Below are 26,774 nucleotides of genomic sequence, written 5' to 3' on the forward strand. Positions count from 1 at the left end.
CCATTAGAGCCTATTCCCACTCACAGGGCACCCCTACCTTCACCGAGATTTAGGGTGCGGAGAAAAGATTTGCAAGTTCTTACAGAACTTTAATGCAAATCTATCTCCGAATGGGGGACTGATAGGGAGGGGGGGCATGTCTTCTTCACCTTCTTCTTCGCTACAATATATCAATTTATTTCCAATTGTCAATGTCAAAAGGGACTAAAATCTATAAAATTCATAGAAAATCAACGTGCCAATTTGCTCAATTTCTCTAGGACTCCACCACACCTCCCCTGTCCTCCATAATCCCTCAAGCAAGGTGTCAAGACACTAATCCTGTCAAATCACTCTGCCAAGCCTTTCCTCCAGGAAATGCCAGTACATGGACCATTGTCTTCTCATCAGGAAGTGCTTGTCTGCGCATATGTCCAGCTCTGCATATTCCCCCCTCCCTCCTCCATATGTTAATCCTGTGTAACCCAACCTCTTCTTAATGTATTCATGATGTAACTGGGATGTGTTTTGCACTGTATTCTGGGGCATGGAGGGAAGTTTCAAAAGTTTATGTCACGCCTTTCTTGCGGTTCAATCTCGCCTTGAACCTGTTGCGCAATAAACGTGGATCTTCTGCAGCTTGCTCCTGTCTCCGGCTGAGCTCATTTTCTTCCGCAGGGACCCGCAGACTTAGTCCGACGAGCTGGGTGGCAGAGCAGCCTCACACCCAGATTTTACCGTAACATCCCGATCAGAGGAATTCCGCCATTACTGGAGGCACAAACCCGGAAGTCTTCGAGAACACTGTCCCACCATCTCGTCCTCTGTGGTCCCCTTCTCCTTGCGCCCTCCATCTTTCCCAACATCAGGGTCTTTTCCAGGGAGTCTTCTCTTCTCATGAGGTGGCCAAAGTCTTGGAGCCTCAGCTTCAGGATCTGTCCTTTCAGCGAGCACTCAGGGTTTTTTTTTTGAAAAATCAATAAAAATGATTAAAAATAAAATCCACACCCCAGGATATTTCCCCTATCACCTCTTTTCCACCTCCCCCCACCTTTTTTCACCCCATACCTAAAACCCAGACATCCTGCAGTGTGCCAGGATTGTGACTCCTGCCCTCAGGAAACAAAATAGCTCCCCCCCCGATGCTTAGGTGCCCTGAGGGCTGTGCGGGACCCCCAATCCTTGAGATGAAAAAGGGAGGGGCTCAGGAAACCTGAAGGGAGCAGGCGGGGGGGCTGCACAGGATCCAGAAGCTCCTTCTCGCTGATTCCCCCCCCCCATGAAGTTCCTTTAAGACCCCACGCTGCAGGGGGCAGCCTCACCTGCAGCGAAACAAAATGCAGCTGCCCTGGCCGAGTGGAGCCAGGTTGGGGGGCACCGTGGGGACCCGGAAAGGTGCCCCTAGAAGAAATTTGCCTCCCCAGTTGGAGGCAGCCCTCCTTCTGAAACACCAAGAGAGTAAACGGACAGTTCTCTGAATGGAGAGGAGAAGAAAGCGGAGTCCCCTCAAGATCAGTATTGGGACCTGTGGCTTTTCAACTTGTTCATAAATGATCTAGACTTAGGAGGGAGCAGGGAGGGGGCAAAGTTTGCTGATGGCAGTAGATTGTCCCGCGGTTCATGAGTGAAGGTGGGCCCCCCAGGAGACCTCCCTGGTACCTGCAACCCCTCCTTTGCTCTCTTGAAATTAGGCTTGGGGGGAAATATCCCATTCAATTTCAGTATTCCAAGTTTTCTTCAGACCGCGCAGGGCAGGAGGCAGCGATGAAGTTCTGGTGAAGAACCAGTGCTGGGAGATCATGCGGTGGGGGGGGGGGCAGAGTTTGGTGCAAAAACCAAAGGTACTTTACATCTAAAATTATACTCACTATTGTGAGATGTTCCCTTCATTATTTCATTATTAGACAGTTTTACATATAAACACCAGAACTTCACATATACCTCATGCTTTTAGGAATGATTTCCTGCTGAGTTCATTGCTCAGAGTGGACTCTGAGAGGAAGACGTCCCACACTCCATACATCTAAATGGGTTCTCCCATGTGAGAGTCCTGGGATGTTCCTTGATCACTCTATTATAAATAAAGCACTTTTTTGCAATCTTTTCATTTAAACTACTTCTCCTCTCTGAGTTTGTTGATAGTTTGAAGGATTTCAACTCTTAAAGTTCTTCCTGTCCATAAGTCTGTTGATTCAGAACTTCCACTAAGAGTGAACCTCTTTCTACTTTCCTGATATTTAGATGGTTTGTCTTTTGTGTGAGTTTGTTGACAAAAATCAAGGGTTCCACTCTGACTGAAGCTCCTTCCACAGTCCATACCTTTAAATACTTTCTCCCCTGTGTGTCTGCTGATGTTTTCTAAGATTTCCACTCCTCGTGAAGCAGTTACTGTAATCCATACATTGAAATGGTTTCTCCCCTGTGTGTGTCCGTTGATGTGATCTAAGCTTTCCATTATCACCAAAGGTCTTTCTGCACTCCATACATTTATATGGTTTCTCCCCTGTGTGAGTCCGTTGATGTCTTCTAAGGTTTCCACTTTCATTAAAGCTCTTTCCACACTCCATACATTTATATGGTTTCTCCCCTGTGTGAGTCCGTTGATGTGATCTAAGCTCTCCACTCTGACCAAAGCTCTTTCCACACTCCATACATTCATATGGTTTCTCCCCTGTGTGAATCCGTTGATGATTTCTAAGGTGTGCACTCTGACTGAAGCTCTTTCCACACTCCATGCATTTAAATGGTTTCTCCCCTGTGTGAGTCCGTTGATGTCTTCTAAGGCTTCCACTTTCATTAAAGCTCTTGCCACACTCCATACATTCATATGGTTTCTCCCCTGTGTGAGTCCGTTGATGATATTTAAGGTCTCCACTCTGACTGAAGCTCTTTCCACACTCCATGCATTTAAATGGTTTCTCCCCTGAGTGAGTCCATTGATGTCTTCTAAGGTTTCCACTATAACTGAAGCTCTTTCCACACTCCACACATGTAAATGGTTTCTCCCCTGTGTGAGTCCGTTGATGTGATCTAACCTCTCCACTCTGACTGAAGCTCTTTCCACACTCCATACATTCATATGGTTTCTCCCCTGTGTGAATCTGTTGATGATTTCTAAGGTGTGCACTCTGTCTGAAGCTCTTTCCACACTCCATACATTTATATGGTTTCTCCCCTGTGTGAGTCCGTTGATGATATTTAAGGTCTCGACTCTGACTGAAGCTCTTTCCACACTCTATGCATTTAAATGGTTTCTCCCCTGTGTGAATTCGTTGATGTATTTTAAGGTCTGCATTCTGACTGAAGCTTTTTCCACATTCCATACAATTATATGGTTTCACCCCTGTGTGAGTCTGTTGATGTCTTCTAACGCTTCCAGTATCACTAAATCTCTTTTCACACTCCATACACTGAAACGGTTTCTCCCCTGTGTGAGTCCGTTGATGTTGTCTAAGGTGTCCACTCTGACTGAAGCTCTTTCCACATTCCATACATTCATATGGTTTCTCCCCTGTGTGAGTCAGTTGATGTTGTCTAAGGCTTCCACTATCATTAAAGCTCTTTCCACACTCCATACATAAATATAGTTCTTCCCCTGTGTGAGTCAGCTGGTGTGTTCTAAGTTTTGCATTGAAACAGAAGCTTTTTCCGCACTCCATACCTTTAAATGGGTTCTTTCCTTTTTGTGTTTGTTGATGTGAACTATGTGTGCTCATTCAGTGAAGCATCTTCCACATTTCACACATTTTAATGGCTATTCCTAATGAAACAAAAGGTGCCCTGTCCCCTGCAATTCTGTCTTCTGCATCCCCTTTTTCAGAGCGGGCAGAAAGGAAATCCTGTTTGGGCTTCAGGAGAAAGAACAGACACAAAAAAAGGATACATCCGCCATTAGCACCTTCTCTTATTTCAACATCTCCTACCTTCTCCCATGTCCTACCCAAGTTCCCAATTTTTAGGAAATGAAAATGGTATGATGTCTAATGATAGTAATGCATCAGCAATCTTTCATAATCCTCAATCATCTTTAATAACAGAGCATAATCTTGGAATACTGTTGTCCTGTGGGACTGCCTTTCAAATCAAGTGGTTGCCCCCGTTTCCACCTCTAGTTCTTCATGAATCACCTGCACTGTCCTGCTGACCTCAGGAGGTCGATATGGACAATTTTGGGAGACCCAGGCCTTCATCTCTTCCAGTGCTGTGGTCTGGGTCAGTCAGAGAACTAGTGACAAGGCTAGGTGCTTGGGGTCAGCTGAATGGGTGATCAGGGAAGCTCCTGTTCTTGGAGATGGACCTCTGTCCTCATGCCTTGCATTGCATGGAGAGAGCAGGAGAAGCAGATGGCACGTGGGAATCCCAGGCGGACACACCCACCCCAATGGTTCTTTATAATGCTGCCTGATCCTGTGCTTGTCTTCTGACAGAGGACTATCCTAATCTGGCACTGAAAAGCAGGATATTCAAGGCAAGGAGATAACTGTACTTAATGGTAGGTAGACATATTGGTCTGACACAGTTGAAGTAAAAAAATTAACAAAAATAGTCCAGTAGCAACTTAGGGTCTTGGGAGAAAAGCAATGACAAACCTAGACAGCATCTTAAAAAGCAGAGACATCACCTTGCCAAGAAAGGTCCTTATAGTTCAAGCTCTGGTTTTCCCAGTAGTGATGTATGGAAGTGAGAGCTGGACCATAAAGAAGGCTGAACGCCGAAGAATTGATGCTTTTGAATTCTGGTGCTGGAGGAGACTCTTGAGAGTCCCATGGACTGCAAGAAGATCAAACCTCTCCATTCTTAAGGAAATGAGCCCTGAATGCTCACTGGAAGGACAGATCCTGAAGCTGAGGCTCCAAGACTTTGGCCACCTGAAGAGAAGAGAAGACCTCCTGGAAAAGACCCTGATGTTGGGAAAGATGGAGGGCGCAAGGAGAAGGACAGAGGACGAGATGGTGGGACAGTGTTCTCGAAGCTACCAGCATGAGTTTGACCAAACTGCGGGAGGCAGTGGAAGACAGGAGGGCCTGGCGTGCTCTGGTCCAGGGGGTCTGTCAGGGAACTGCAGGCAGCTAGGGAGGAAAGAATTAGAGGAGACAGGGAACGATCTCCACTGCTCAGTACTGAGTCCTCCTCAGAAGACAGAGAAGAGGATAGTGAGTCTGGGGAGGAAGGGGTGCTTCAGAGAGAGGGGGATCCACGTCACAGGGGAAAACGGAAGGGGCTGAGCCGTTGGCTCTGTTGGTCTCGAAGGAGAGGGAAAAGAGAAAGTAGTTAGAGCAACGCGTCATGGGAGACGGGTCGCTTTGTTTATTCTGCATGTAATCTTGTCAGAAGGAAATAAAGAAAGGAATTTATGGCTGGCTGCCGGGAGTGTTTCTCTGCTAAGTGCAGCAACGCATGCAGGTGGCAGGCTGACAGGGTCACGAAGAGGCCGACACGACTAATCGACTAAAAAACAACAACAACAACAACAACAGCAACTTAGGGACCAACTAAGTTTGTTCTAGGCATAAGCTTTTGTGTGCATGCACACTTCTTCATATAGTGAAGGGTAGAAGGAGATGGTAGTAGGAGTACCCTTCTGAAAAAAAACCCCACCCCACCCTCCCATGATATACAAGGGTCTGGTGACATCTGTTTCAGTGTATCTGAAGAAGTGTGCATGCACACAAAAGCTTATATCTAGAACAATCATAGTTGGTCTCTAAGGTGCTACGGAACTATTTTTTAATTTTTTATATCAACTGTGTTAGACCAATACGGCTACCTACCTGAATCTAGATGTCATGGGGTGTTGGGGAGCAGTAGTTCCTTTGGTGGGGGACATGTCCTGCACCTTCTGGGGTCATTTTTCCACCCTTGGTCCCCCCCCCCCCTGCACTCAGCTCTCACCTGTGGCTTCCAGAAGCTGTCAGCATGCAACAGGGGTTCAAGCAACGGCTTCAACCGGCCGGCTAAACCAGGTGAGGAAAGCTGATGGGTCTCAAATCCTTGGGGGGCTGTGGAATTCTGCTGCACCTGAAGTCAAGCCCTGGTGGATGGAGAGGAGGAGAACAACCGTGAATCCCACAGTCCAGAAGGCAGATTGTGCCCGTGCAGAAGAGGAAAGTGAAGGGCAGATGGGGCACGTCCACCTGGAGGCTTGTTATCTAGTCCCAGGGTTACTCTGACATTGAATTATATATAAATTACAGTATTGAAATGCGCCTGCTCCCACTTCATATTCTGCTATTACTCTACTCTGCTTGTCTGTTTCTTATTTGAGTGCTGTTTTGGCCCCTGCCTTGGCCCTGTGGACCTAAAGGAGCATCTTCACCCCCATCGCTCCGTCCAGACAGGGAGGTCCTCCTCCGAGGGTCTTCTGCTGGTTCCCTTGCTGTTAGAAGTGAAGTTCCAGGGAACCAGGCAGAGGGCCTCCTGCCCCATGGAATGCCCTCCCTTCCGAGGGCAAGGAAGTAGGCAACCATCTGACATTTAGAAGACAGCTGTATCAGGAGGTTTGTAATGTTTGATGTTTTACTGTCTTGTATATGTACTGTACTGTCGGGAAGGTAAACGGCGTTTCCGTTCCCTGCTCTGGCTCACCAGAAGCGACTTAGTCATGCTGGCCAGATGACTTGGAAGCTGCACACCGGCTCCCTCGGCCAATAAAGCGAGATGAGCGCCGCAACCCCAAAGTCAGCCACGACTGGACCTAAGGGTCAGGGGTCCCTATACCTTTACCTATATGTACTGTAAGCTGCCCAGAGTGGCTGGGGGAAAAGACGAATACTATAACTTCTACAGTGGTACCTCGTGTTACAGAGGTTACAGTCAGGTTACAGTCAGTCTCTGCTAACCCAGAAATAGTACCTTTTGTTAAGAACTTTGCCTCAGGATGAGAACAGAAATTGCACGGCGGCAGCAGGAGGCCCCATTAGCTAAAGTGGTGCTTCAGGTTAAGAACAGTTTCAGGTTAAGAACGGACGTGCAGAACAAATTCAGTTCTTAACCCGAGGTACCACTGAACTATTATTATTATCATGTGATTTTTTGTAGTTAATTTGGAATTCGTACTGCAATATCAGCTTACGAAATGTTATGGGTGGAGAAAATCACAGGGTTGCTGTAAAATATAATCCCACTCATGACTTCTCATTTATATACAGTCTGTAAATCTGGGGGGGGGGGGCATAACCTCACCTGTGCTAATACTGGCAGTCTTTGGCCTGCACAGGCAAACCCGGTGTGTAGAGCCTCCAGCCCCAGGCACTGTCTATCATGAAAATGGGTCCTTTGACTGGGAAGATTTGTGCAATGGCTATCATCATTATAGATATTATCCCAGAATTCCCTAAAGATTGCACAAGTCCACCACATGTATGACCCCACATCTATTTTACATATCCAGCAAGTCGGTGACCCTCCGTTATACATTTTCGCTAGTTTCAAGGGGGTACGATGCCATCTATAGAACATCATCATGATGTTCTCCCTAAGGTTATAGCATGCTGTGAATTTAATATCTACCTTCCACAATCTCTCCCACTGATCCATATATATGTTGTGTCCAAAATCCTGTGCCTGTTTCACCATAACTGCCTTGACTGGTTCTTCTTTCCCATTCCAAAAGGTAATCATAGATTTTTGAAATATTTTTTCCTTTCATAAAAATTAATTCTCTTTCAAATTTAGATGTTTGTTTTGCAATTCCTTGCTTTAAATCCATGGCCAATCTTTGGTGTAACTGAAAATATTGTAATCAATCCATTAGGTGATTTTTAATTTAATCCTATTTTTTCAATGTAGGCTTGTCTTTATCTATTTCTAGGATTAATCCTAACGTAGGCCAATCTGCTTTCATATTTCTTTTTCTTACTGCCCTGGCTTCTCTTGGTGATGTCCACAAGGGTATTTTTGGCTCAAGTATTCCTTTATATTTATTCCAGATTTTATATCACGATTACCTTATCACATGGCTCAAAAATCCCCTGTGGACTTTCACTTTTTCGTATATTAAAGAAGAGTGCCATCCAGACAGATTCTTGTGGCCTTCCAAGTCTAATAGGTCCGTATCTTTTAGAGTAATCCAGTCTTTTATCCAAACCAATCCTGCCGCCATATGGTAGAATTCCAAATCTGGCAATGCAAAACGTCCTCTCTCCTTTTGATCTGTTAATAACTGGTGTTTAATTCTTGGTTTCTTTCCACTCCATATAAATCTAGATATTTCCCTTCTCCACTCCTTAAAACAATTCATTCCTCCTAAAATGGGCCTTGTTTGGAATAAGAAAATCATTTTGGGGAGGATATTCATTTTCACAACCGAGACTCTTCCCCAGAGCGAGAGACGGAGTTTGGTCCAGGTTTCCATATTTTTTAAAATTTCTTTCCATACTTTACTAGAATTATCCTAAGATAAATTTAAACTTTTTTTGAAATCCAGATCCCTAGGTATCTAACCTTATTTTTAGTTTCCAGACCTGTTTTTTCTTGAAGTTCTTTTTTTCCTTCCATTGTGAGGCTTTTTGTCAGTAATTTAGGTTTTTGGTAGTTTATTTTCAGCCTCAAGCCGGCCATAAATTAATCTAGTAAAAGACCCCGGGATGGCCAGGAGTAGCGCATGCGGACGTGAGTCTAGGAATGGAGAAGATTGTGGGCGGGATTCTCTGAAACACCCAGCAACCCAGATTCTCATCCTTTGCTGTCTCTTTTGCTTACGGTCTTCACTCCCAGCCTTCCTGGCAAGAGGTAGCGAGGAGGGGGAGGGGAGAACGGGAGACTTGGGGTTCTGCAATTAGAGAGGCAATTAACTGCAAGGGGAGAACGCCAATCAAAGCTCTCATTCCCTGTCGGGGAACCTGAGATCTGAAACATTTCTTTTTGCCCAAGGAAGACGCCCCAAGGCTGGTCCAAGTGGCCACTTTGGATAGCAAGGGACTTGGGCTCGGTTTCCAATTTCTCTTTTTCTCCTAAATGCAGCTGCACCGGCAGCACAAAGATCCGGGAGGAAGTGACTGGTGCGCGTCAGAGCGCAAGGGCGTTTACAGCTCCTTTCCCTTCTCTCTGGAGCAGCCGGATTTGGCACTGGGCTGCCAGGTGTCCAGTGGAAAAGGGCTCTTTTCCCTAGAGGCAGAAAAGGTTGCTGGGACCCCATGGGATAAAGAGGGAGAAGGACTTTGTAGAGTCCTTCATAGAGAAGACGAACGACTGTCAGGTCAGGAAAGACCTGGGAAAAGGCTAGCGGGTTTTTGTTTTAGTTTTGGCTTTGGTTGAAAAATGGGATCCCCACATTCTAAGAGTTCTAACTGCCAGACTCAGAGGCATGTGCTGGTCGCAGCAGAAGGGGGGTCTCCCTGGAAGCTTCAGCTGATGGCCTCCTCTGGGTCTCCTGGCCCCCTCCTCTCCTCCCTCTGAGCCTGAACTGCTCTCTGCCCCAGACTCTTCCTGCTCACCAAACCCTGTTTCCTCTATATACTATCTTCCCCAAACCCCAGAATGAGAATCTTATTTACATTGCATTGGATCATGCCTCGACTTCCTTCCTATCCTGTTGCGGTTTTCTTGGTATACTTCTACTCTTACAGTTTCTGTTCCAATTATGTACACGTCACAAGGTTTATGTTAGACCTACTGTAGCTATAAAATTTCTACAATTACTTTCAATGTATGTCACAAATTTACTCCATTCTTTTTGCAGTCTTTTCATTTAAACTGCTTCTCCTCTCTGAGTTTGTTGATCGTGTGAAGGGTTTCAACTCTTAAAGTTCTTCCTGTCCATACGTCTGTTGATTTTGAACTTCCACTAAGAGTGAACCTCGATCTACTTTCCTGATATTTATATGGTTTGTCTTTTGTGTGAATTTGTTTACAAAAATCAAGGGTTCCACTCTGACTGAAGCTCCTTCTACAGTCCATACCTTTAAATGGTTTATCCTGTGTGAGTCTGTTGATGTTCTCTAAGGTGTCCATTAACCCTAAAGCTCTTTCCACACTCCATACATTTATATGGTTTCTCCCCTGTGTGAGTCCATTGGTGATTTCTAAGGTCTCCACTCTGACTGAAGCTCTTTCCACACTCCATGCATTTACAGTGGTGCCCCGCAAGACGAATGCCTCGCAAGACGGAAAACCCGCTAGACGAAAGGGTTTTCTGTTTTTGAGTTGCTTCGCAGGACGAATTTCCCTATGGTCTTGCTTTGCAAGACGAAAATGTCTTGCGAGTCTTGAGATTTTTTTCCGCTTCCCCCCCTTTTTCTAAGCCGCTAATAGCCTTTTAGCAGCTAAGCCACTAAGCCGCTAAGCCTTTAATAGCCACTAAACCGCTAATAGCGCTAATCCGCTAATAGGGTTGCTTCGCAAGACAAAAAAACCGCTAGACGAAGACACTCGCGGAACAGATTAATTTCGTCTTGCGAGGCACCACTGTAAATGGTTTCATCCCTGTGTGAGACCGTTGGTGTTTTTTAAGGTTTCCATTATCACTAAATCTCTTTCCACAATCAATACATTTATATGGTTTCTCCCCTGTGTGAATCCGTTCATGATTTCTAAGGTTTCCATTATCACTAAAGCTCTTTCCACACTCCACGCATTTAAATGATTTCTCCCCTGTGTGAGTCCATTGATGATTTCTAAGCCTTCCATTCTGACTGAAGCTCTTTCCACACTCCATACATTTATATGGTTTCTCCCCTGTGTGTCTGTTGATGTCTTCTAAGGCATCCTCTGTTACTAAAGCTCTTTCCACACTCCATACATTAAAATGGTTTCTCCCCGTGTGAGTCCGTTGATGTAGTCTAAGGTATCCACTATTACTAAAGCTGTTTCCACACTCAATACATTTATATGGTTTCTCCCCTGTGTGAGTCCGTTGATGTCTTCTAAGGCTTCCACTATCACTAAAGCTGTTTCCACAATCAATGCATTTATATGGTTTCTCGCCTGTATGAGTCCGTTGATGTCTTCTAAGGCTTCCACTTTTACTAAAGCTCTTTCCACACTCGATACATTGAAATGGTTTCTCGCCTGTATGAGTCCGTTGATGTTGTCTAAGGCTTCCACTTTTACTAAAGCTGTTTCCACACTCAATGCATTTATATGGTTTCTCGCCTGTATGAGTCCGGTGATGTTGTCTAAGGCTTCCACTTTTACTAAAGCTGTTTCCACACTCAATGCATTTATATGGTTTCTCGCCTGTATGAGTCCGTTGGTGTAATTTCAGACTTCCATTCTGACTGAAGCTCTTTCCGCACTCCATACATTTAAATGGTTTCACCCCTGTGTGAGTCCGTTGATGTTGTTTAAGGTTTCCACTTTTACTAAAGCTCTTTCCACACTCGATACATTGAAATGGTTTCTCGCCTGTATGAGTCCATTGATGTTGTCTAAGGCTTCCACTTTTACTAAAGCTGTTTCCACACTCAATGCATTTAAATGGTTTCTCCCCTGTGTGAGTCCGTTGATGTTTCCTAAGGCTTCCATTATCACTAAAGCTCTTTTCGCACTCGATACATTTATATGGTTTCTCCCCTGTGTGAGTCCGTTGATGTCTTCTAAGGCTTCCACTATTATTAAAGCTGTTTCCACACTCGATGCATTTATATGGTTTCTCGCCTGTATGAGTCCATTGATGTCTTCTAAGGCTTCCACTTTCATTAAAGCTCTTTCCACACTCCATACATTCATATGGTTTCTCCCCTGTGTGAGTCCATTGATGTGATCTAAGCTCTCCACTCTGATTGAAGCCCTTTCCACACTCCATGCATTTAAATGGTTTCTCCCCTGTGTGAGTCCGTTGATGTTTTTAAAGGTCTGCATTCTGACTGAAGCTCTTTCCGCACTCCATGCATTTAAATGGTTTCTCCCCTGTGTGAGTCCGTTGATGTTTCCTAAGGCTTCCACTATCACTAAAGCTCTTTTCACACTCGATACATTTATATGGTTTCACCCCTGTGTGAGTCCGTTTGTGCAATTTAAGGTGTCCACTCTGACTGAAGTTCTTCCCACACTCCCTGCACGTAAAACATTTTCTCTCTGTGTGAGTCCGCTGGTGTGTTCTAAGTTTTGCATTGAAACAGAAGCTGTTTCCGCACTCCATACCTTTAAATGTCTTCTTTCCTTTTTGTGTTCGTTGATGTGAACTATGTGTGCTCATTCAGTGAAGCATATTACACATTTCACGCATTTTAATGGCTATTCCTAATGAAACGAAAGGTGCCCTGTCCTCTGCAATTCTGTCTTCTCCATCACCTTTTTCAGAGTGGGCCAAAAGAAAATCCTGTTTGGGTTTCAAGGAAGAGAACACAGAAAAAAAAGGACACATCAACCGCCATTAGCACCTTCTCTTATTTCAACATCTCCTACATTCTCCCATGTCCTACCCATGTTCCCAATTTTTAGGAAATGAAAATGGTATAATGTCAAATGGTAGTAATGCATCAGTAAACTTACATAAGCCTCAATCATCTTTAATAACACAGCATGATCTTGGAATACTGTTGTCCTGTGGGACTGCCTTTCAAATCAAGTGGTTGCCCCCGTTTCCACCTCTAGATCTTCATGAATCACCTGCACAGTCCCGCTGACCTCAGGAGGTCCATATGGACTATTTTGGGAGACCCAGGCCTTCATCTCTTCCGTGGACTCTGGTCTTGGTCAGTCAGAGAACTAGTGACAAGGCTTGGTGCTTGGGGTCAGCTGAATGGGTGCTCAGGGAAGCTCCTGTTCTTGGAGATGGACCTCTGTCTACATGCCTCACATTGCAGGGAGAGAGCAGGAGAAGCAGAAGGAAAGCAGCTGGCAAATGGGAAACACTCCACCCACATGGTTCTTTATAATGATGATGTGCTGCCTGATCTCGTGCCTGTCTTCTGACTATCCTAAAGTGACACTGAAAAGCAGGAGATAACTGTACTTAATGGTAGGTAGCCATATTGGTCTGACACAGTTGAAGTAAAAAATTAACAAAAATAGTGCAGTAGCACCTTAGGGACCAACTAAGTTTGTTCTAGGTATAAGCTTTCGTGTTGCATGCACACTTCTTCATATAGTGGAGGGTAGTGGGAGATGGTAGTAGGAGTACCCTTCTGGGACTGTGGAACTGACCTTGAAGGGCTTAAGTGTTATGGCAGATGGAAAAGAAAACATAGATCCGCCAATTCAAGACAAAACAACAAGGTCTGGGAAGTCTTGGCAGAGAAGAGCTTCTACATCTGGCCCTCCTGCCCCATCTGTGGCTGTTTTAACGCACTCTAAATCAAAAGGAATGATATCAGAAGAGGCCTTGGTGCTTGCATTAAGCAAGATAAATGAATCATTGGAACAAATGAATAAAAAATTAGATCACACAAAGTATAAATAGTTTGGGACAAAAAGTTAATACAAATACAGAAACTCTTGAGAAATTGATTCAGGAATCCAATTCAACTCGACAGATTGCAGAGGAAGTCAAGGAAAAAGTTGTTGCTGTGGAAGCGAAGGTAACTCAACTGGAAACAGAGAGAGTTCCAGACCTGCAGAAGCAACTTGAGGACCACAAGTTGGCGCTTTCTATGATTGAGCTCAAGGAAAAACAGACAAACCTGAGGATCAGAGCTGTACCTGAACTGGAAAAGGACTCTTTGATAGACTATCGTACGGAGGAATTTGCAGATCATTGGGACTTGGATTTGGGAAAAGAGGAGTTCAAAATTGTGAGGGCCTTTAGACTTGGAAGAGGAGGGAAGAAGGAGAAGAACAGAATAAGAGACTGTTTGATTGCCCTCCAATCTAAAGAAGAGAGGGATAAAATTTTGGGCTGGCATTACTACAAGACCTTGGGCAATACTTCAATCCAGAGTGGAAATATTTAAAGATATTCCAAAACATCTTCTGGACCTTAGGTCCAACTTTGGAGATTTGGTTGCTCTGTTGAGAAGGAACAAAATTATCTTCAGGTGGGAATTCCCTCAAGGCTTATCTTTCAGTTTTAAAGGAAGGAAAATAAAAATAAGAAAGTAGAAGATAAAATAAAGTTTCTGCTTAATTACGAAGAAGACCTACAGAAGGGAATTGGAAAAGAGTCAACAGCATTGGACAGAAGATCACCAGATAGAGGATTGGAGAGAAGATCACCAACCAGGGGAACGTTGGACATATCAACATTATCTTTTGGATTGGACCCCCCAGTGAACGTACCAACATCATTTCCAACAGAAGAGGAGCAAGCTTTGGGGGCAGTTGGGGGGGTATCAAAGTAACCACATGATGGCGCTGCAGGTCTTGAGTTGGAATGTGAATGGACTGAACTCTCCTGAAAAAAGGCGGAGAGTATTTCATTTATTGAAAAAAGAGCATTTGGACTTGATTTGTTTACAAGAAACACACGTGACAAGGCTACACAGGAAGTTATTGAATAATAAAAGATTAGGCCAAGAATTTATTTCATCGGATAAAGTCAAAAAAAGAGGAGTGGTCCTCTACGCAAAGGAGAGCCTATCACCAAAATTCATATTTAAAGATGATCAAGGAAGATTTGTTGCAATTGAAATTCAAACGCAAGGAGAAAAATTCTTGATAGTAGGTATTTATGCACCAAATGAAGGAAAATCGGAATTTTTAAAGAAGTTACATGAGACTCTGATGGACTATATGGATTACAATATGATTTTGATGGGAGATATGAATGGTGTGGTGTCTACAAATATGGACAAGGCACAGAGACAGGTAGTCACCAAGGATGGAAGACTACCCAAAACCGTTTTTGACATGACTGAAAATATGGATTTAGTTGATATTTGGAGAACGAAGAACCCCCTGGGAAGAGAGGGAACCTTTTTCTCTGAGGCTAAAATGACATGGACAAGAATTGACCAAATTTGGGTAACGAGAGGACTGGCTCTGAAGATTAATAAAGTGGAAATTTGCCCCCAAACCTGCTCCGACCATAATGCCGTGAAGATGGAAATGAAATTGACGCCAATTGGTTCCTTTAGATGGAGGATGAATGATACTTTGTTTAGGAATGAAGAATTTACCAAGAAGGCCCAAAAAACCTTGAGAGACTATTTCGAGATAAATATGAACACTACTGTGGAAAAAAGAGTAATCTGGGATGCAAGTAAAGCGGTCATGAGAGGATTCTTGATACAACAGAATGCAATTAAGAAGAGAACTCAAAATGAGAAAAAAGATAGAATCCTGGAAAAAATAAAGGAAGGAGAGAAGAAACTGAGGGTGAAACCAAAGTCGCAGGAGATTTTAAAAGAGATAAAGTTATATCAAGTACAATATATGAAAATGATGAATCAGGAAATAGAATGGAAGATTAAACAGATGAGACAAAAGACATTTGAATCGGCAAACAAGTGCGGAAAACTCTTGGCTTGGCAAATGAAAAAAAGACAGAAACTTAACACTATTACGAATTTAGAAGTGGGAGGAAAGAATATTCAGAATCCAGTGGAAATTAGAAAGTGCTTCCAGAGGTATTTTAAAAAACTATATACACAGGAGACGCAGAAAGAAATGGACATTGACAAATTTTTGAAAATTATTGGACTACAAAAAATTTCCCAGGAAAATAAGTTAATGCTCAATTATAAAATAACAGAACAGGAAGTAGAAGGTGCCATCCAGAATATGCAATTGGGTAAATCCCCAGGACCGGATGGATTGACTTCAAGATAATACAGATCCTTGAAAGAATGGTTAATACAACTGTCAGGGGCTCAGGAGCAGAAGCACAGGGGAGAGAGGAAATGGAGAGCGAAGGGGAAGAATCCGAGGGCAGCGTGGGGGAGTATGACAGTGACCCGAGAGATTCCATGAGCTTCTCCAGCGAATCAGAAGATTCCCAGAAGGGGGCGCCGATGGTCAGGGCAAGGGGGGTCCCAGGGGGGACGCACCAGAAACAGGGGGCCAGCGGAGACTCCCAAAGCAGCAGCGGGGGATCAGGACCAGCTTCCCCACCAGAGCGTAGTGGGGGGGAAGAGTCACATGTGTCAGGACCAGCGTCTCCTCCAGCGGGGAGAGAAGATGAGTCAGGGCTGACCACGCCTCCATCGGAGAGTGGGGGAACGGAGGGGAGGTCAGTTCCAGCTAGCCTCCCCGAAGGGGGAAGCAGTGACAGCAGCAGTGCAACGGTCAGGAGGAAAGTTGCCGGCTGGGCGCGCGCGCCAAGTTCAAATGTACAGGCGCGCGAGACAGCAGGAAACCCGGATTGGGAACCAGGTCCTAAAGCCCGCCGGAGGGAGGGGGAAGACTCAGGGGACTCAGCGTCAGAAGAGTCTAGGAAGGGCGAGACCCCGACAGACAGGCGGAACCAGAGGAGGAGAGAGCAAAGGAAGAGGTGGAGCAAGGCTAGAGTCTTAAACTGGTGTCTGGGGGGAGGAGATTCAGACGGAGCTTCAGCGGTCTAGAGTTTGAGACGTAGGGCTGCATGCTGCGGCTGTGAAAGTGAAACTGAACTTCAATAAAGACTTTCGTACTTAACAACGAAGCGGCGTTGGTCCTTTGTGAGCTGGGACCTCGGGCAGCTCTGACAACAACCTTTAACAGAAGTCTGTAATGAAATATCGGAAGGGAAAAAGGCACCAGAGTCGTGGAAAGAAGCATATATCACACTTATACCGAAAACAGAGACTGAAAAGACGCAGCTTAAGAACTACCGCCCCATATCACTGCTTAATGTGGATTAAAAAAAATTTGCAGACATTCTGGCTAGAAGATTAAAAAAGGTGTTAACAGAAGAAATTCATAAAGATCAAGCGGGTTTTCTCCCGGGCAGACACTTGTCTGACAATACGAGGAATATAATTAATATCTTAGAAAAACTACAAGTGAAGATTAATACTAAAGCAGTTTTGATATTTGTGGACGCGGAGAAAGCCTTTGACAACATTTCTTGGAGTTTTATGAAGAAGAATTTACAGGGGATGGAGGTTGGTCAAGGTTTTGGAAATGGTATAGGTGCAATTTACTCAGAACAGAAGGCTAAATTAATTGTGAATAACGTAGTAACGGAAGAATTTAAGATTGAGAAGGGAACACGACAAAGTTGCCCAATTTCTCCATTGCTTTTTATATCGGTCCTGGAGGTTTTGCTAAATATGATTAGAAAGGACCAATTGGTAAAAGGTATACAAGTGGGAGCCAAACAGTACAAACTGAAAGCATTTGCTGATGATTTGGTACTGACTTTACAGGAGCCAGAATCTAGTACCAAAATTGCACTGGAACTGATTCAAGAATTTGGTCAGGTAGCAGATTTTAAGTTGAACAAGACGAAAACTAAGGTCTTAGAGAAAAATCTAACTGAGATCGAGAGAGATAAGTTTCAGAAGGAGACGGGATTAACACTGGTTAAGAAAGTGAAATATTTAGGGGTTAATATGACCGCTAAGAACGTGAATTTATTTAAGGATAATTATGAAAAATGTTGGACTGAAGTGAAAAAGGACTTAGAAATATGGTCAAATTTGAAGTTATCGTTGTTAGGTCGAATTGCTATGATAAAAATGAATGTATTGCCAAGAATGCAGTTTCTGTTTCAAACATTGCAAATTTTGGACAAAATGGACTGTTTCAAGAAGTGGCAGAGAGATATCTCCAGATTTGTCTGGCAGGGCAAGAAGCCTCGTATAAAATTTAAGATATTAACTGATGCTAAAGAAAGAGGTGGATTTGCCCTGCCAGACCTTAAACTTTATTATGAATCAGCCGCTTTTTGTTGGCTGAGAGAATGGATGCTTCTTGAAAATACTGACGTGTTGGGATTTGGAAGGTTTCAACAATGTATTTGGTTGGCATGCATATCTGTGGTATGACAAGGTTAAAGCAAATAAACCGTTTAAAAACCATATTGTCAGGAAAGCACTGTTTAATGTCTGGATAAGATACAAAGACCTGTTAGAAAATAAAACCCCGAGTGGCTGTCACCAATGGAAGCAAAGGCTCAGAAAAAACTCAATATGGAAGCTAAATGGCCGAAGTATTGGGAAATTCTGGAGCAAGAGGGAGATAGACTAAAACTGCAGAGCTTTGAGAAATTAAAAAACAGAGTGTGAGACTGGCTCCATTATTATCAAATAATGGAGGCGTATAATTTGGACAAAAAAATTAGGCTTCCAGGTGGAAAAATCAAAATTGGAAACAAAATTGTTAGATTCAAAAATTAAGAATTTGTCAACAATGTATAACTTGCTGTTGAAATGGAATACTCAGGATGAAACGGTGAAATCTGCTATGATTAAATGGGCACAAGATGTTGGACATAACATTATGATGGCTGACTGGGAACAGTTATGGACCACAGGTACGAAGTTTACGGCATGTAATGCCTTAAGAGAGAATTTAATGAAAATGATCTATAGGTGGTACATAACACCAGTCAAGCTTGCAAAAATCTATCATTTGCCCGATAATAAATGTTGGAAATGTAAGGAGACTGAAGGTACATTCTTTCACCTTTGGTGGACATGCCCAAGGATTAAGAACTTCTGGGAGATCATTTATAATGAAATGAAAAAGGTATTTAAATACACTTTCCTGAAGAAACCAGAGGCCTTTCTCCTGGGCATAGTCGGCCAATTGGTGCCAAAGAAGGACAGAACTTTTTCTATGTATGCTACAACAGCAGCAAGAATACTTATCGCAAAGCATTGGAACACACAAGACATACCCACTCTGGAAGAATGGCAGATGAAGGTGATGGACTACATGGAATTGGCGGAAATGACTGGCAGAATCCGAGACCAGGGAGAAGAGTCGGTGGAAGAAGATTGGAAAAAATTTAAAGTATATTTACAGAAACATTGTAAAATTAATGAATGCTAGAAGGATGCTGGAATGAAGTTAACATGGTTTTAGCAGAAATGTTATAAAGAACTAAGTAAAATTGGATTGTTAATGGGCCAAAGTGTAAAATTTAAGGTCAGATTGTGTTAAGATAAATTATAGAACAAAAATTGAGAAAGATGGAAAGGATTTGCTGAAATAGCTAATTGAATTAGAATACAAAAAAGGGAGGTGTGAGGAGGTCGATGAAACAAGTAAATGAAAGACAAATATATGGAAATATTGGATGTGTTTTTAAATGTTTTTGTCTTTAAATGTTTTTGTTTTTCTTATTGTTTTGTTGTATGTTTTTTATTTTGCTTTTTATTTTTGAAGTATTGTAACTTTTTGTTTTCTTTTTTCTTTTTTCTGTAACTGTTAAACTTTTAATAAATATCATTTTTTTTAAAAAAAAGGAGTACCCTTCTGAGAAAAACCACACCCCACCCTCCCACGATATACAAGGGTCTGGTGACATCTGTGTCAGTGTATCTGAAGAAGTGTGCATGCACACAAAAGCTTATATCTAGAACAATCATAGTTGGTCTCTAAGGTGCTACTGGACTATTTTTTTATTTTTTATATCAACTGTGTTAGACCAATACGGCTACCTACCTGAATCTAGATGTCATGGGGTGTAGGGGAGCAGTAGTTCCTTTGGTGGGGGACATGTCCTGCACCTTCTGGGGTCATTTTTCCACCCTTGGTCCCCACCCTGCACTCAGCTCTCACCTGTGGCTTCCAGAAGCTGTCAGCATGCAACAGGTGTTCAAGGAACGGCTTCAACCGGCCGGCTAAACCAGGTGAGAAAAGCTGATGGGTCTCAAATCCTTGGGGGGCTGGGGAATTCTGCTGCACCTGAAGTCAAGCCCTGGTGGGTGGAGAGGAGGAGAACAACCGTGAATCCCACAGTCCAGAAGGCAGATTCTGCCCGTGCGGAAGAGGAACGTGAAGGGCAGGTGGGGCACGTCCACCTGGAGGCTTGTTATCTAGTCCCAGGGTTACTCTGACATTGAATTATATATAAATTACAGTATTGAAATGCGCCTGCTCCCACTTCATATTCTGCTATTACTCTACTCTGCTTGTCTGTTTCTTACTTGAGTGCTGTTTTGGTTTGCTAAGTCAGGGTTTTACTGTCAGTTACATTTTTGCTATTTTTTGGATCCTGTCATGCTTATCTGTCTTCAGTAATAAATTTCTCACAAGAATTATTATTTTTCTGCCTCTGAGTGTTTTCTCCTACTCTGCTAACTATACATCGATCATTATGGAGGAGCAAGATCTGCAACCTAAAGCCCTCCTCAGCCTCGGCCCTGTGGACCTGAAGGAGCATCTTCACCCCCATCGCTCCGTCCGGACAGGGAGGTCCGCCTCCGAGGGTCTTCTGCTGCTTCCCTTGCTGTTAGAAGTGAAGTTCCAGGGAGCCAGGCAGAGGGCCTCCTGCCCCATGGAATGCCCTCCCTTCAGAGGGCAAGGAAGTAAGCAACCATCTGACATTTAGAAGACAGCTGTATCAGGAGGTTTTTAATTTTTGGATGTTTTACTGTCTTGTATATGTACTGTAGGGATGCGGGTGGTGTTGTGGGTTAAACCCCAGAGCTTAGGACTTGCCGATCAGAAGGTCGGCGGTTCGAATCCCTGCGACAGGGTGAGCTCCCGTTGCTCGGTCCCTGCTCCTGCCAACCTAGCAGTTCAAAAGCACATCAAAGAGCAAGTAGATAAATAGGTACGGCTCCGGCAGGAAGGTAGACTGTGTTTCCGTGTGCTGCTCTGGTTCGCCAGAAGCAGCTTAGTCATGCTGGCCACACGACCCGGAAGCTGTACACCGGCTCCCTCAGCCAATAAAGCGAGATGAGTGCCGCACCCCCAGAGTTGGCCACAACTGGACCTTCCAGTCAGGGGTCCCTTTACCTTTACCTATATGTACGGTAAGCTGCCCAGAGCGGCTGGGGGAAAATACTAATGCTAGAACATCTAGAGTGGTACCTCAGGTTACAGGCGCTTCAGGTTACAGACTCTGCTAACCCAGAAATAGTACCTTGGGTTAAGAACTTTGCTTCAGGATGAGAACAGAAATCCCGCAGTGGCAGCAGGAGGCCCCATTAGCTAAAGTGGTGCTTCAGGTTAAGAACAGTTTCAGGTTAAGAACGGACCTCCAGAACGAATTCAGTTCTTAACCTGAGGTACCACTGCACTATTATTATCATCTTGTGATTTTTTGTAGTTATTTTGGAATTCGTACTGCAATATTAGCTTACGAAATGTTATGGGTGGAGAAAATCACAGGGTTGCTGTAAACGATAATCCCACCCACAAACTCTCATTCACATACAGTCTGTAAATTTGGGGATGTCACACACCTCACCTGTGCTAATACTGGCAGTCTTTGGCCTGCACAGGCACACCCAGTGTGTAGAGCCTCCAGCCACAGGCACTGTCTATCATGAAAATGGGTCCTTTGACTGGGAAGATTCATGCAATCGCTGTCATCAGGTGCTGATGGGTTGTATCTCAGCTTGTCAGTCACTCTGAATTTGCCTAGAAAGAATAAAAGGAACAGAAAGCTTTTGAGGTGCAACTTCTGTATCAATCCTGAGAGCCATTCCATGGACTCTGCACTCCTGTTTCTGATGACAGGTGTACATTATCCTCATCCTCAGTGGAAAAGACATTAAAGATGGAAGCCTGAGAGAGAGGAAAAGGTTTCTGGCTGCTTCCTGGGTGGGATTGCGGAAACCAAGAGCCGCTTCTGAGAAGGCCTCCCCCCTCCCCTCTTCCTCTCGGGATTTCCTCTCCTCTCCAGGGGACCAGTGGTTGGACTGGGCAGGTCAGGGGCTTATGGGGTGGGAAGAGGATGGAGATTGCAGGATGGAAGGGTGGGGGGACAGGACCCCCACTTTCCAGGGATCCCTCTCTGGTCGCCTTGAAGGGGGGGTTGATTGCTGGGCGGGAGAGAGAACCTAAGGCGGCCCCTCCGGAGATTCCCCGATGAAGGCACTATGGAGACGCCCCCCCAAGACTGGTCTTCCTATCTCCGCCCCCCCCCCGCTGCCCTTCTCTCACCCAGGGATGCTCCCCTCCCTCCCCCTATTCCTCGACCCCCTCCCTCTCTCCCGGGGTCTCCCCTGCACCCAAAGGCCCCCTTGGCTCGGGTCACCCCTCGCCCTGCGCGCCACACCTCTCCATTCGCAGCCCCCCCGACAGGAGCAAGGGAGGGACAGGGGGGGTCTCTATCCAGGCGCCTCCCGCACCCCTTAACCCTTTCCTGGCCCGCTTCTCCGCGCCCCAGGGAGTCCTCGTGGGTGGGCGCCCCATCTCCGCCCCTTGGCAGCAGGCGTGGCGGGATCCAGACCCCACGGAAGGCGCTTTGGGGAGCTGGAGGGGGTCTCTGGATCCTTTTCTCCCCTCTCCTCCGCGACCCCTTTACCTCTTTGTCCTCGCTCCGAGTCTCCTTTCTTTCCTGCAACATCCACGTTGGGCGGGGATCCTCCTCTTCCCATCCTCCTCCCCTTTCCGAAAGCGCCCCCCCCCCTAGATCTACGGGATAGAGCAGCAATCCGGAGTGGAAGCTCCACTTGCGGGAGAAGCAGGCAGGTTGGGAGGGGGGCTCCCCCCTCATTTCCGGAGCGAAGCCGGATTGGAGGAGGAGGAGGAGGAGCAGCAATGTATTGGGGGCGGGATCTGGGATTGTGTGGGCGGGGTGAGAGAAGGATGTGCCGGGAGGGGAGGGAAAGTGTTGAGCGGGTGGGGGGGAAGGAGGAGAGGAAATCCCCCGCCCGGTCTTCCTTCTGGGATCAGGAGAGGGGGGAGGGGCTGATCCCGACAATCCAACAGCGAAGTCACAAAATGAGTTGTACATGGAAATCAGCTCAGACTCCATGTTTTGGCAACATGACAAGTCTGTCTGTCAACCGGGATGCCTGAGGATTCCTGCTCCCTGCCTTTTCCTGGCCAGCCTGAGAGATCACTGGAAAGGGAGGATTTCTTGACTCCAGAATCCATCACCGCAGACCCGTTTCATTCAGGCCTAGAGATCTGCTCTTTGGACCAGTCTGCTTGGATCATGTGGATCATCAATGGATCATATCTGGATCATCACTGATGGGGGGGGCTCAGGAAGAATCTCCTGCCACGTGACTGGGGGCGTCTGGAGGCTGACTGGGGTCAGACAGGGCTGCTGTTTTGCTCTTCTTACTATTTCAGCTCAGGTTTTCCTGGCAGAAGTTACATTTCATCCAGAAATGGGTGGATTCATTGAGGAAACGGGGCTAAGCGAAAGCATCAGTTGCAAAGAGGCAAATGTGTCTACTTTGTAACCATCCAGGGAGTTGTGTTGCAAAGGCCATTTGCAGAAAGGTTTTGATAAGGAAAATTCTGGGTTGAGAGTCTACTCAACAGCTCAGCTCATCAGGGTCCAAGTCCCCTGCGGGTCCGTGCGGTCAGCAAAAGAAGGAAATTCCAGCAAAGCAATTTGGAGCAAAACAGCAGTCAGTAGACTGAGATTCTTTATTGTTGTGCAACAGGTTCAACAACAGCAAGTGATCCCAGAGCAGGGGGCGACATTGACATTTAAAACTTTCCCACCATATCGGGGAATTGAGTTCTCACAGCATCATCAATACCGTATTTTTCGCACGATTGGACGCACCGGACCATAGGGCGCACCTCGTTTTTTTTGGGGGGGGAAATGAATAAAAAAAATTTATTCCCCCCCCCAGCCGCGGCTGCCGCCCCAAGCCTTGCGCACACCTGCCCGAAGCACGGGGCGCCCTCCGGAGGGCTCCGCATGCTTCGGGGTGCAGGCTGCCGCCCCAAGTCTTGCGCGCCCGGCGGGAGCTCCCGCCGGGCGCGCAAGGCTTGCAGACACTCGCCCGAAGCACGGAGAGCCCTCCGGAGGCCTCCCCGTGCTTCGGGTGACAGGCTGCCGCCCCAAGCCTCGCCCGCCCATCGGGACCTCCCGCGGGCGCGCAAGGCTTGCAGACACTCGCCCGAAGCACGGAGAGCCCTCGGGGGGCTCCCCGTGCTTCGGGTGACAGGCTGCCGCCCCAAGCCTCGCGCGCCCGTCGGGACCTCCCGCCGGGCGCGCAAGGCTTGCAGCCTGTCGCCCCAAGCACGGAGAGCCCTCCGGAGGCCTCCCCGTGCTTCGGGCGACAGGCTGCCGCCCCAAGCCTCGCGCGCCCGTCGGGACCTCCCGCCGGGCGCGCAAGGCTTGCAGCCTGTCGCCCCAAGCACGGAGAGCCCTGGGGGGGGGCTCCCCGTGCTTCAGGCTGCCGCCCCAAGCCTCGTGCGCCCGTCGGGACCTCCCGCCGGGCGCGCAAGGCTTGCAGCCTGTCGCCCCAAGCACGGAGAGCCCTCGGGGGGCTCCCCGTGCTTCGGGTGACAGGCTGCCGCCCCAAGCCTCGCGCGCCCGTCGGGACCTCCCGCCGGGCGCGCAAGGCTTGCAGCCTGTCGCCCCAAGCACGGAGAGCCCTCCGGAGGCCTCCCCGTGCTTCGGGCGACAGGCTGCCGCCCCAAGCCTCGCGCGCCCGTCGGGACCTCCCGCCGGGCGCGCAAGGCTTGCAGCCTGTCGCCCCAAGCACGGAGAGCCCTCCGGAGGCCTCCCCGTGCTTCGGGCGACAGGCTGCCGCCCCAAGCCTCGCGCGCCCGTCGGGACCTCCCGCCGGGCGCGCAAGGCTTGCAGCCTGTCGCCCCAAGCACGGAGAGCCCTGGGGGGGGCTCCCCGTGCTTCAGGCTGCCGCCCCAAGCCTCGTGCGCCCGTCGGGACCTCCCGCCGGGCGCGCAAGGCTTGCAGCCTGTCGCCCCAAGCACGGAGAGCCCTCCGGAGGCCTCCCCGTGCTTCGGGCGACAGGCTGCCGCCCCAAGCCTCGCGCGCCCGTCGGGACCTCCCGCCGGGCGCGCAAGGCTTGCAGCCTGTCGCCCCAAGCACGGAGAGCCCTGGGGGGGGGCTCCCCGTGCTTCAGGCTGCCGCCCCAAGCCTCGTGCGCCCGTCGGGACCTCCCGCCGGGCGCGCAAGGCTTGCAGCCTGTCGCCCCAAGCACGGAGAGCCCTCCGGAGGCCTCCCCGTGCTTCGGGTGACAGGCTGCCGCCCCAAGCCTCACGCGCTCGGCGGGACCTCCCGCCGGCACGCAAGGCTTGCGGACACTTGCCGGGGCTGCAGGCTGCTGCCCGCAAGCCTTGTGAGCCCGCGGGAACTCCTGCCGGGCTTGCAAGGCTTGCAGATAGCTTCCTGAAGCCTGGAGAGCGAGAGGGGTCGGTGTGCACCGATGCCTCTCGCTCTCCAGGCTTCAGCGAAAGCCTGCATTCGCACCATAGGACGCACACACATTTCCCCTTCATTTTTGGAGGGGAAAAAGTGCGTCCTATGGTGCGAAAAATACGGTATATCTTTTTGCGGGGCCTACAAGACGGAGCTGTTCTGCCTGGCCTTTCGCCAATGCACAGTCCGACCCCCCCCCTCCTTCTGTAATCTTCATAGAACCCTAACCCGATGGTTGCCATTAATTTGATTCTGAATTGATTCTAGAATGTATTTAAATTAATTGACTGTGCAATTTTCTGTACACTGGGCTATTTTTACCTGTTGTTAGCCGCTCTGAGCCCGGCTTTGGCCAGGGAGGGTGGGATACAAATAAATATTATTATTATTATTATTATTATTATTATTACAGTGGGATGAAGATCATATGAACTTAAGGCATTTGCAAACAACCTGGTAATAATGGTAGAAGCCCACTGGAAAGTATACCAACGGTGTTCAACAAGATTAATCAATTTGGCCAAGTCGCAGGTGTTAAATTGAATAAAAATTGAAATAAATTGTTGGTAAAAATATGAGACAACAGAAGAAAAATGAGTAGAGACAGATAGCAGAGCTGGGGATAGAAAAGATGGTGAAATTTTTTGGAGTGTGGCAGACAACAAAAAATATAAACATTTTAAAAGATCATTATTGGTAATGAAAAATTCTGGGGTGACAGACGACTCAACAGCCAAGCTCGTCGGGGTGCTGCTCCCCCACGGGTTCATGTGGTCAGTAAAAGAAGGAAGCTCCAACAAAACAGCGGTCAGTAGACCATGATCCTTATTGTTATGCAACAGGTCCCCACAGGAGTAAGAACCCCGAGTAAGGGGTGACCCCCCTCTTTTAAAACTTCCCTCTTTCCCCCAGAATACACTTGGAGCAGCATCACTGAGACATCATCACTACATCACTAGCATGTCACAAAGGGGGAGGGGTCTACAAGGGCGACACAAGTCCAACATTAGGTCTCTTTATCAGACACCTTCCCCAACACCTCTTAACTCCCCATCACCGGAAGAACAATAAAACTCTTGACATCTCCTTGCCCTCAGGACTGGTCTGGAGATGGGCTTTCAGAACACCTGACTTGCTCAACTACCTCTGCGGATGTCTCTTGCTGCCCCCCTGGTCACTCCCTGGGTGGGGGGCCGTGTCTGTGCTCTTACGCTTGGGGGATTATGCCGGGATGCCCTGTTCCTGCTGCCTGTTAGAATTCCTGCTCCGTGATTGCAGTCATGAGATTGTTGTCTTTCACATGACGGTGTATGTTTTGACTCCACCAAGTGGGAAGTGACGGAGACAGGATGTTGGTGTTCCTGTGTTCCGTGAAGTGAGACTATTGTCCTTTGTTCTCTCTCTTTGCTGTCTGATGCTAGAGAGAGAGGGAGCCATGTTGCAGTGCTCCGTGTGTGTTTATATGTAAATAAAGTAGATTAGCCAAAATGCTGAGTTGCTGAGCTCTGTTACGCAAACTGCAAACACTCTGCAGATCCCTAAGTGTGCCGATGTCTGTTGGCATCAGTCGCTGTGAAGCTTTTGAAGCTCCCAAACGAATGACCAGGAGGGAGAGAACATGCCAGTCGGGCATGTGTCTCTACCAGGATCTTACTCGAGTGTAGGACGAGCGCTTGACACTGCCGATCTGATTTTCTGCTTCTTGGTTCACGGAGGGAGGTGGAGCCCAAATTCCCCTTTC

At 46.9% G+C, this 26,774-nt stretch overlaps 3 protein-coding genes across 6 annotated transcripts in view; 1 reads left to right on the forward strand and 2 right to left on the reverse strand.

The window, feature by feature from the left end:
• LOC128421728 (oocyte zinc finger protein XlCOF6-like) overlaps positions 1-26,774 on the reverse strand; it is a 226,920-nt gene that overhangs the window by 178,555 nt on the left and 21,591 nt on the right. Inside the window, exon 1 of one of the 2 annotated variants that reach the window (XM_053404882.1) lies at positions 5,872-6,007. The exons of the other annotated variant lie outside the window; for it this stretch is intronic. The gene's annotated coding sequence lies outside the window, so the exon portion shown is untranslated. Of the gene's footprint in view, positions 1-5,871; positions 6,008-26,774 lie in introns of those variants that run through there. 2 annotated transcript variants of the gene reach the window in all.
• The window catches only part of LOC128421704 (zinc finger protein 271-like), a 279,246-nt gene that overhangs the window by 28,191 nt on the left and 224,281 nt on the right, over positions 1-26,774 (forward strand). The gene's annotated exons all lie outside the window — the stretch shown is intronic.
• On the reverse strand, positions 1,698-7,263 carry LOC128422435 (zinc finger protein 501-like). Its single transcript, XM_053406458.1, has 3 exons — positions 7,162-7,263; positions 2,381-3,827; positions 1,698-1,768 (listed from the first exon to the last, which is right to left on the reverse strand). Exons 2-3 carry the CDS (start codon positions 3,693-3,695, stop codon positions 1,698-1,700), a joined length of 1,386 nt encoding a protein of 461 aa, XP_053262433.1. The 5' UTR covers positions 3,696-3,827; positions 7,162-7,263.

This window comes from Podarcis raffonei, chromosome 10, assembly GCF_027172205.1.
Source record: "Podarcis raffonei isolate rPodRaf1 chromosome 10, rPodRaf1.pri, whole genome shotgun sequence".
NCBI lineage: Eukaryota > Metazoa > Chordata > Lepidosauria > Squamata > Lacertidae > Podarcis > Podarcis raffonei.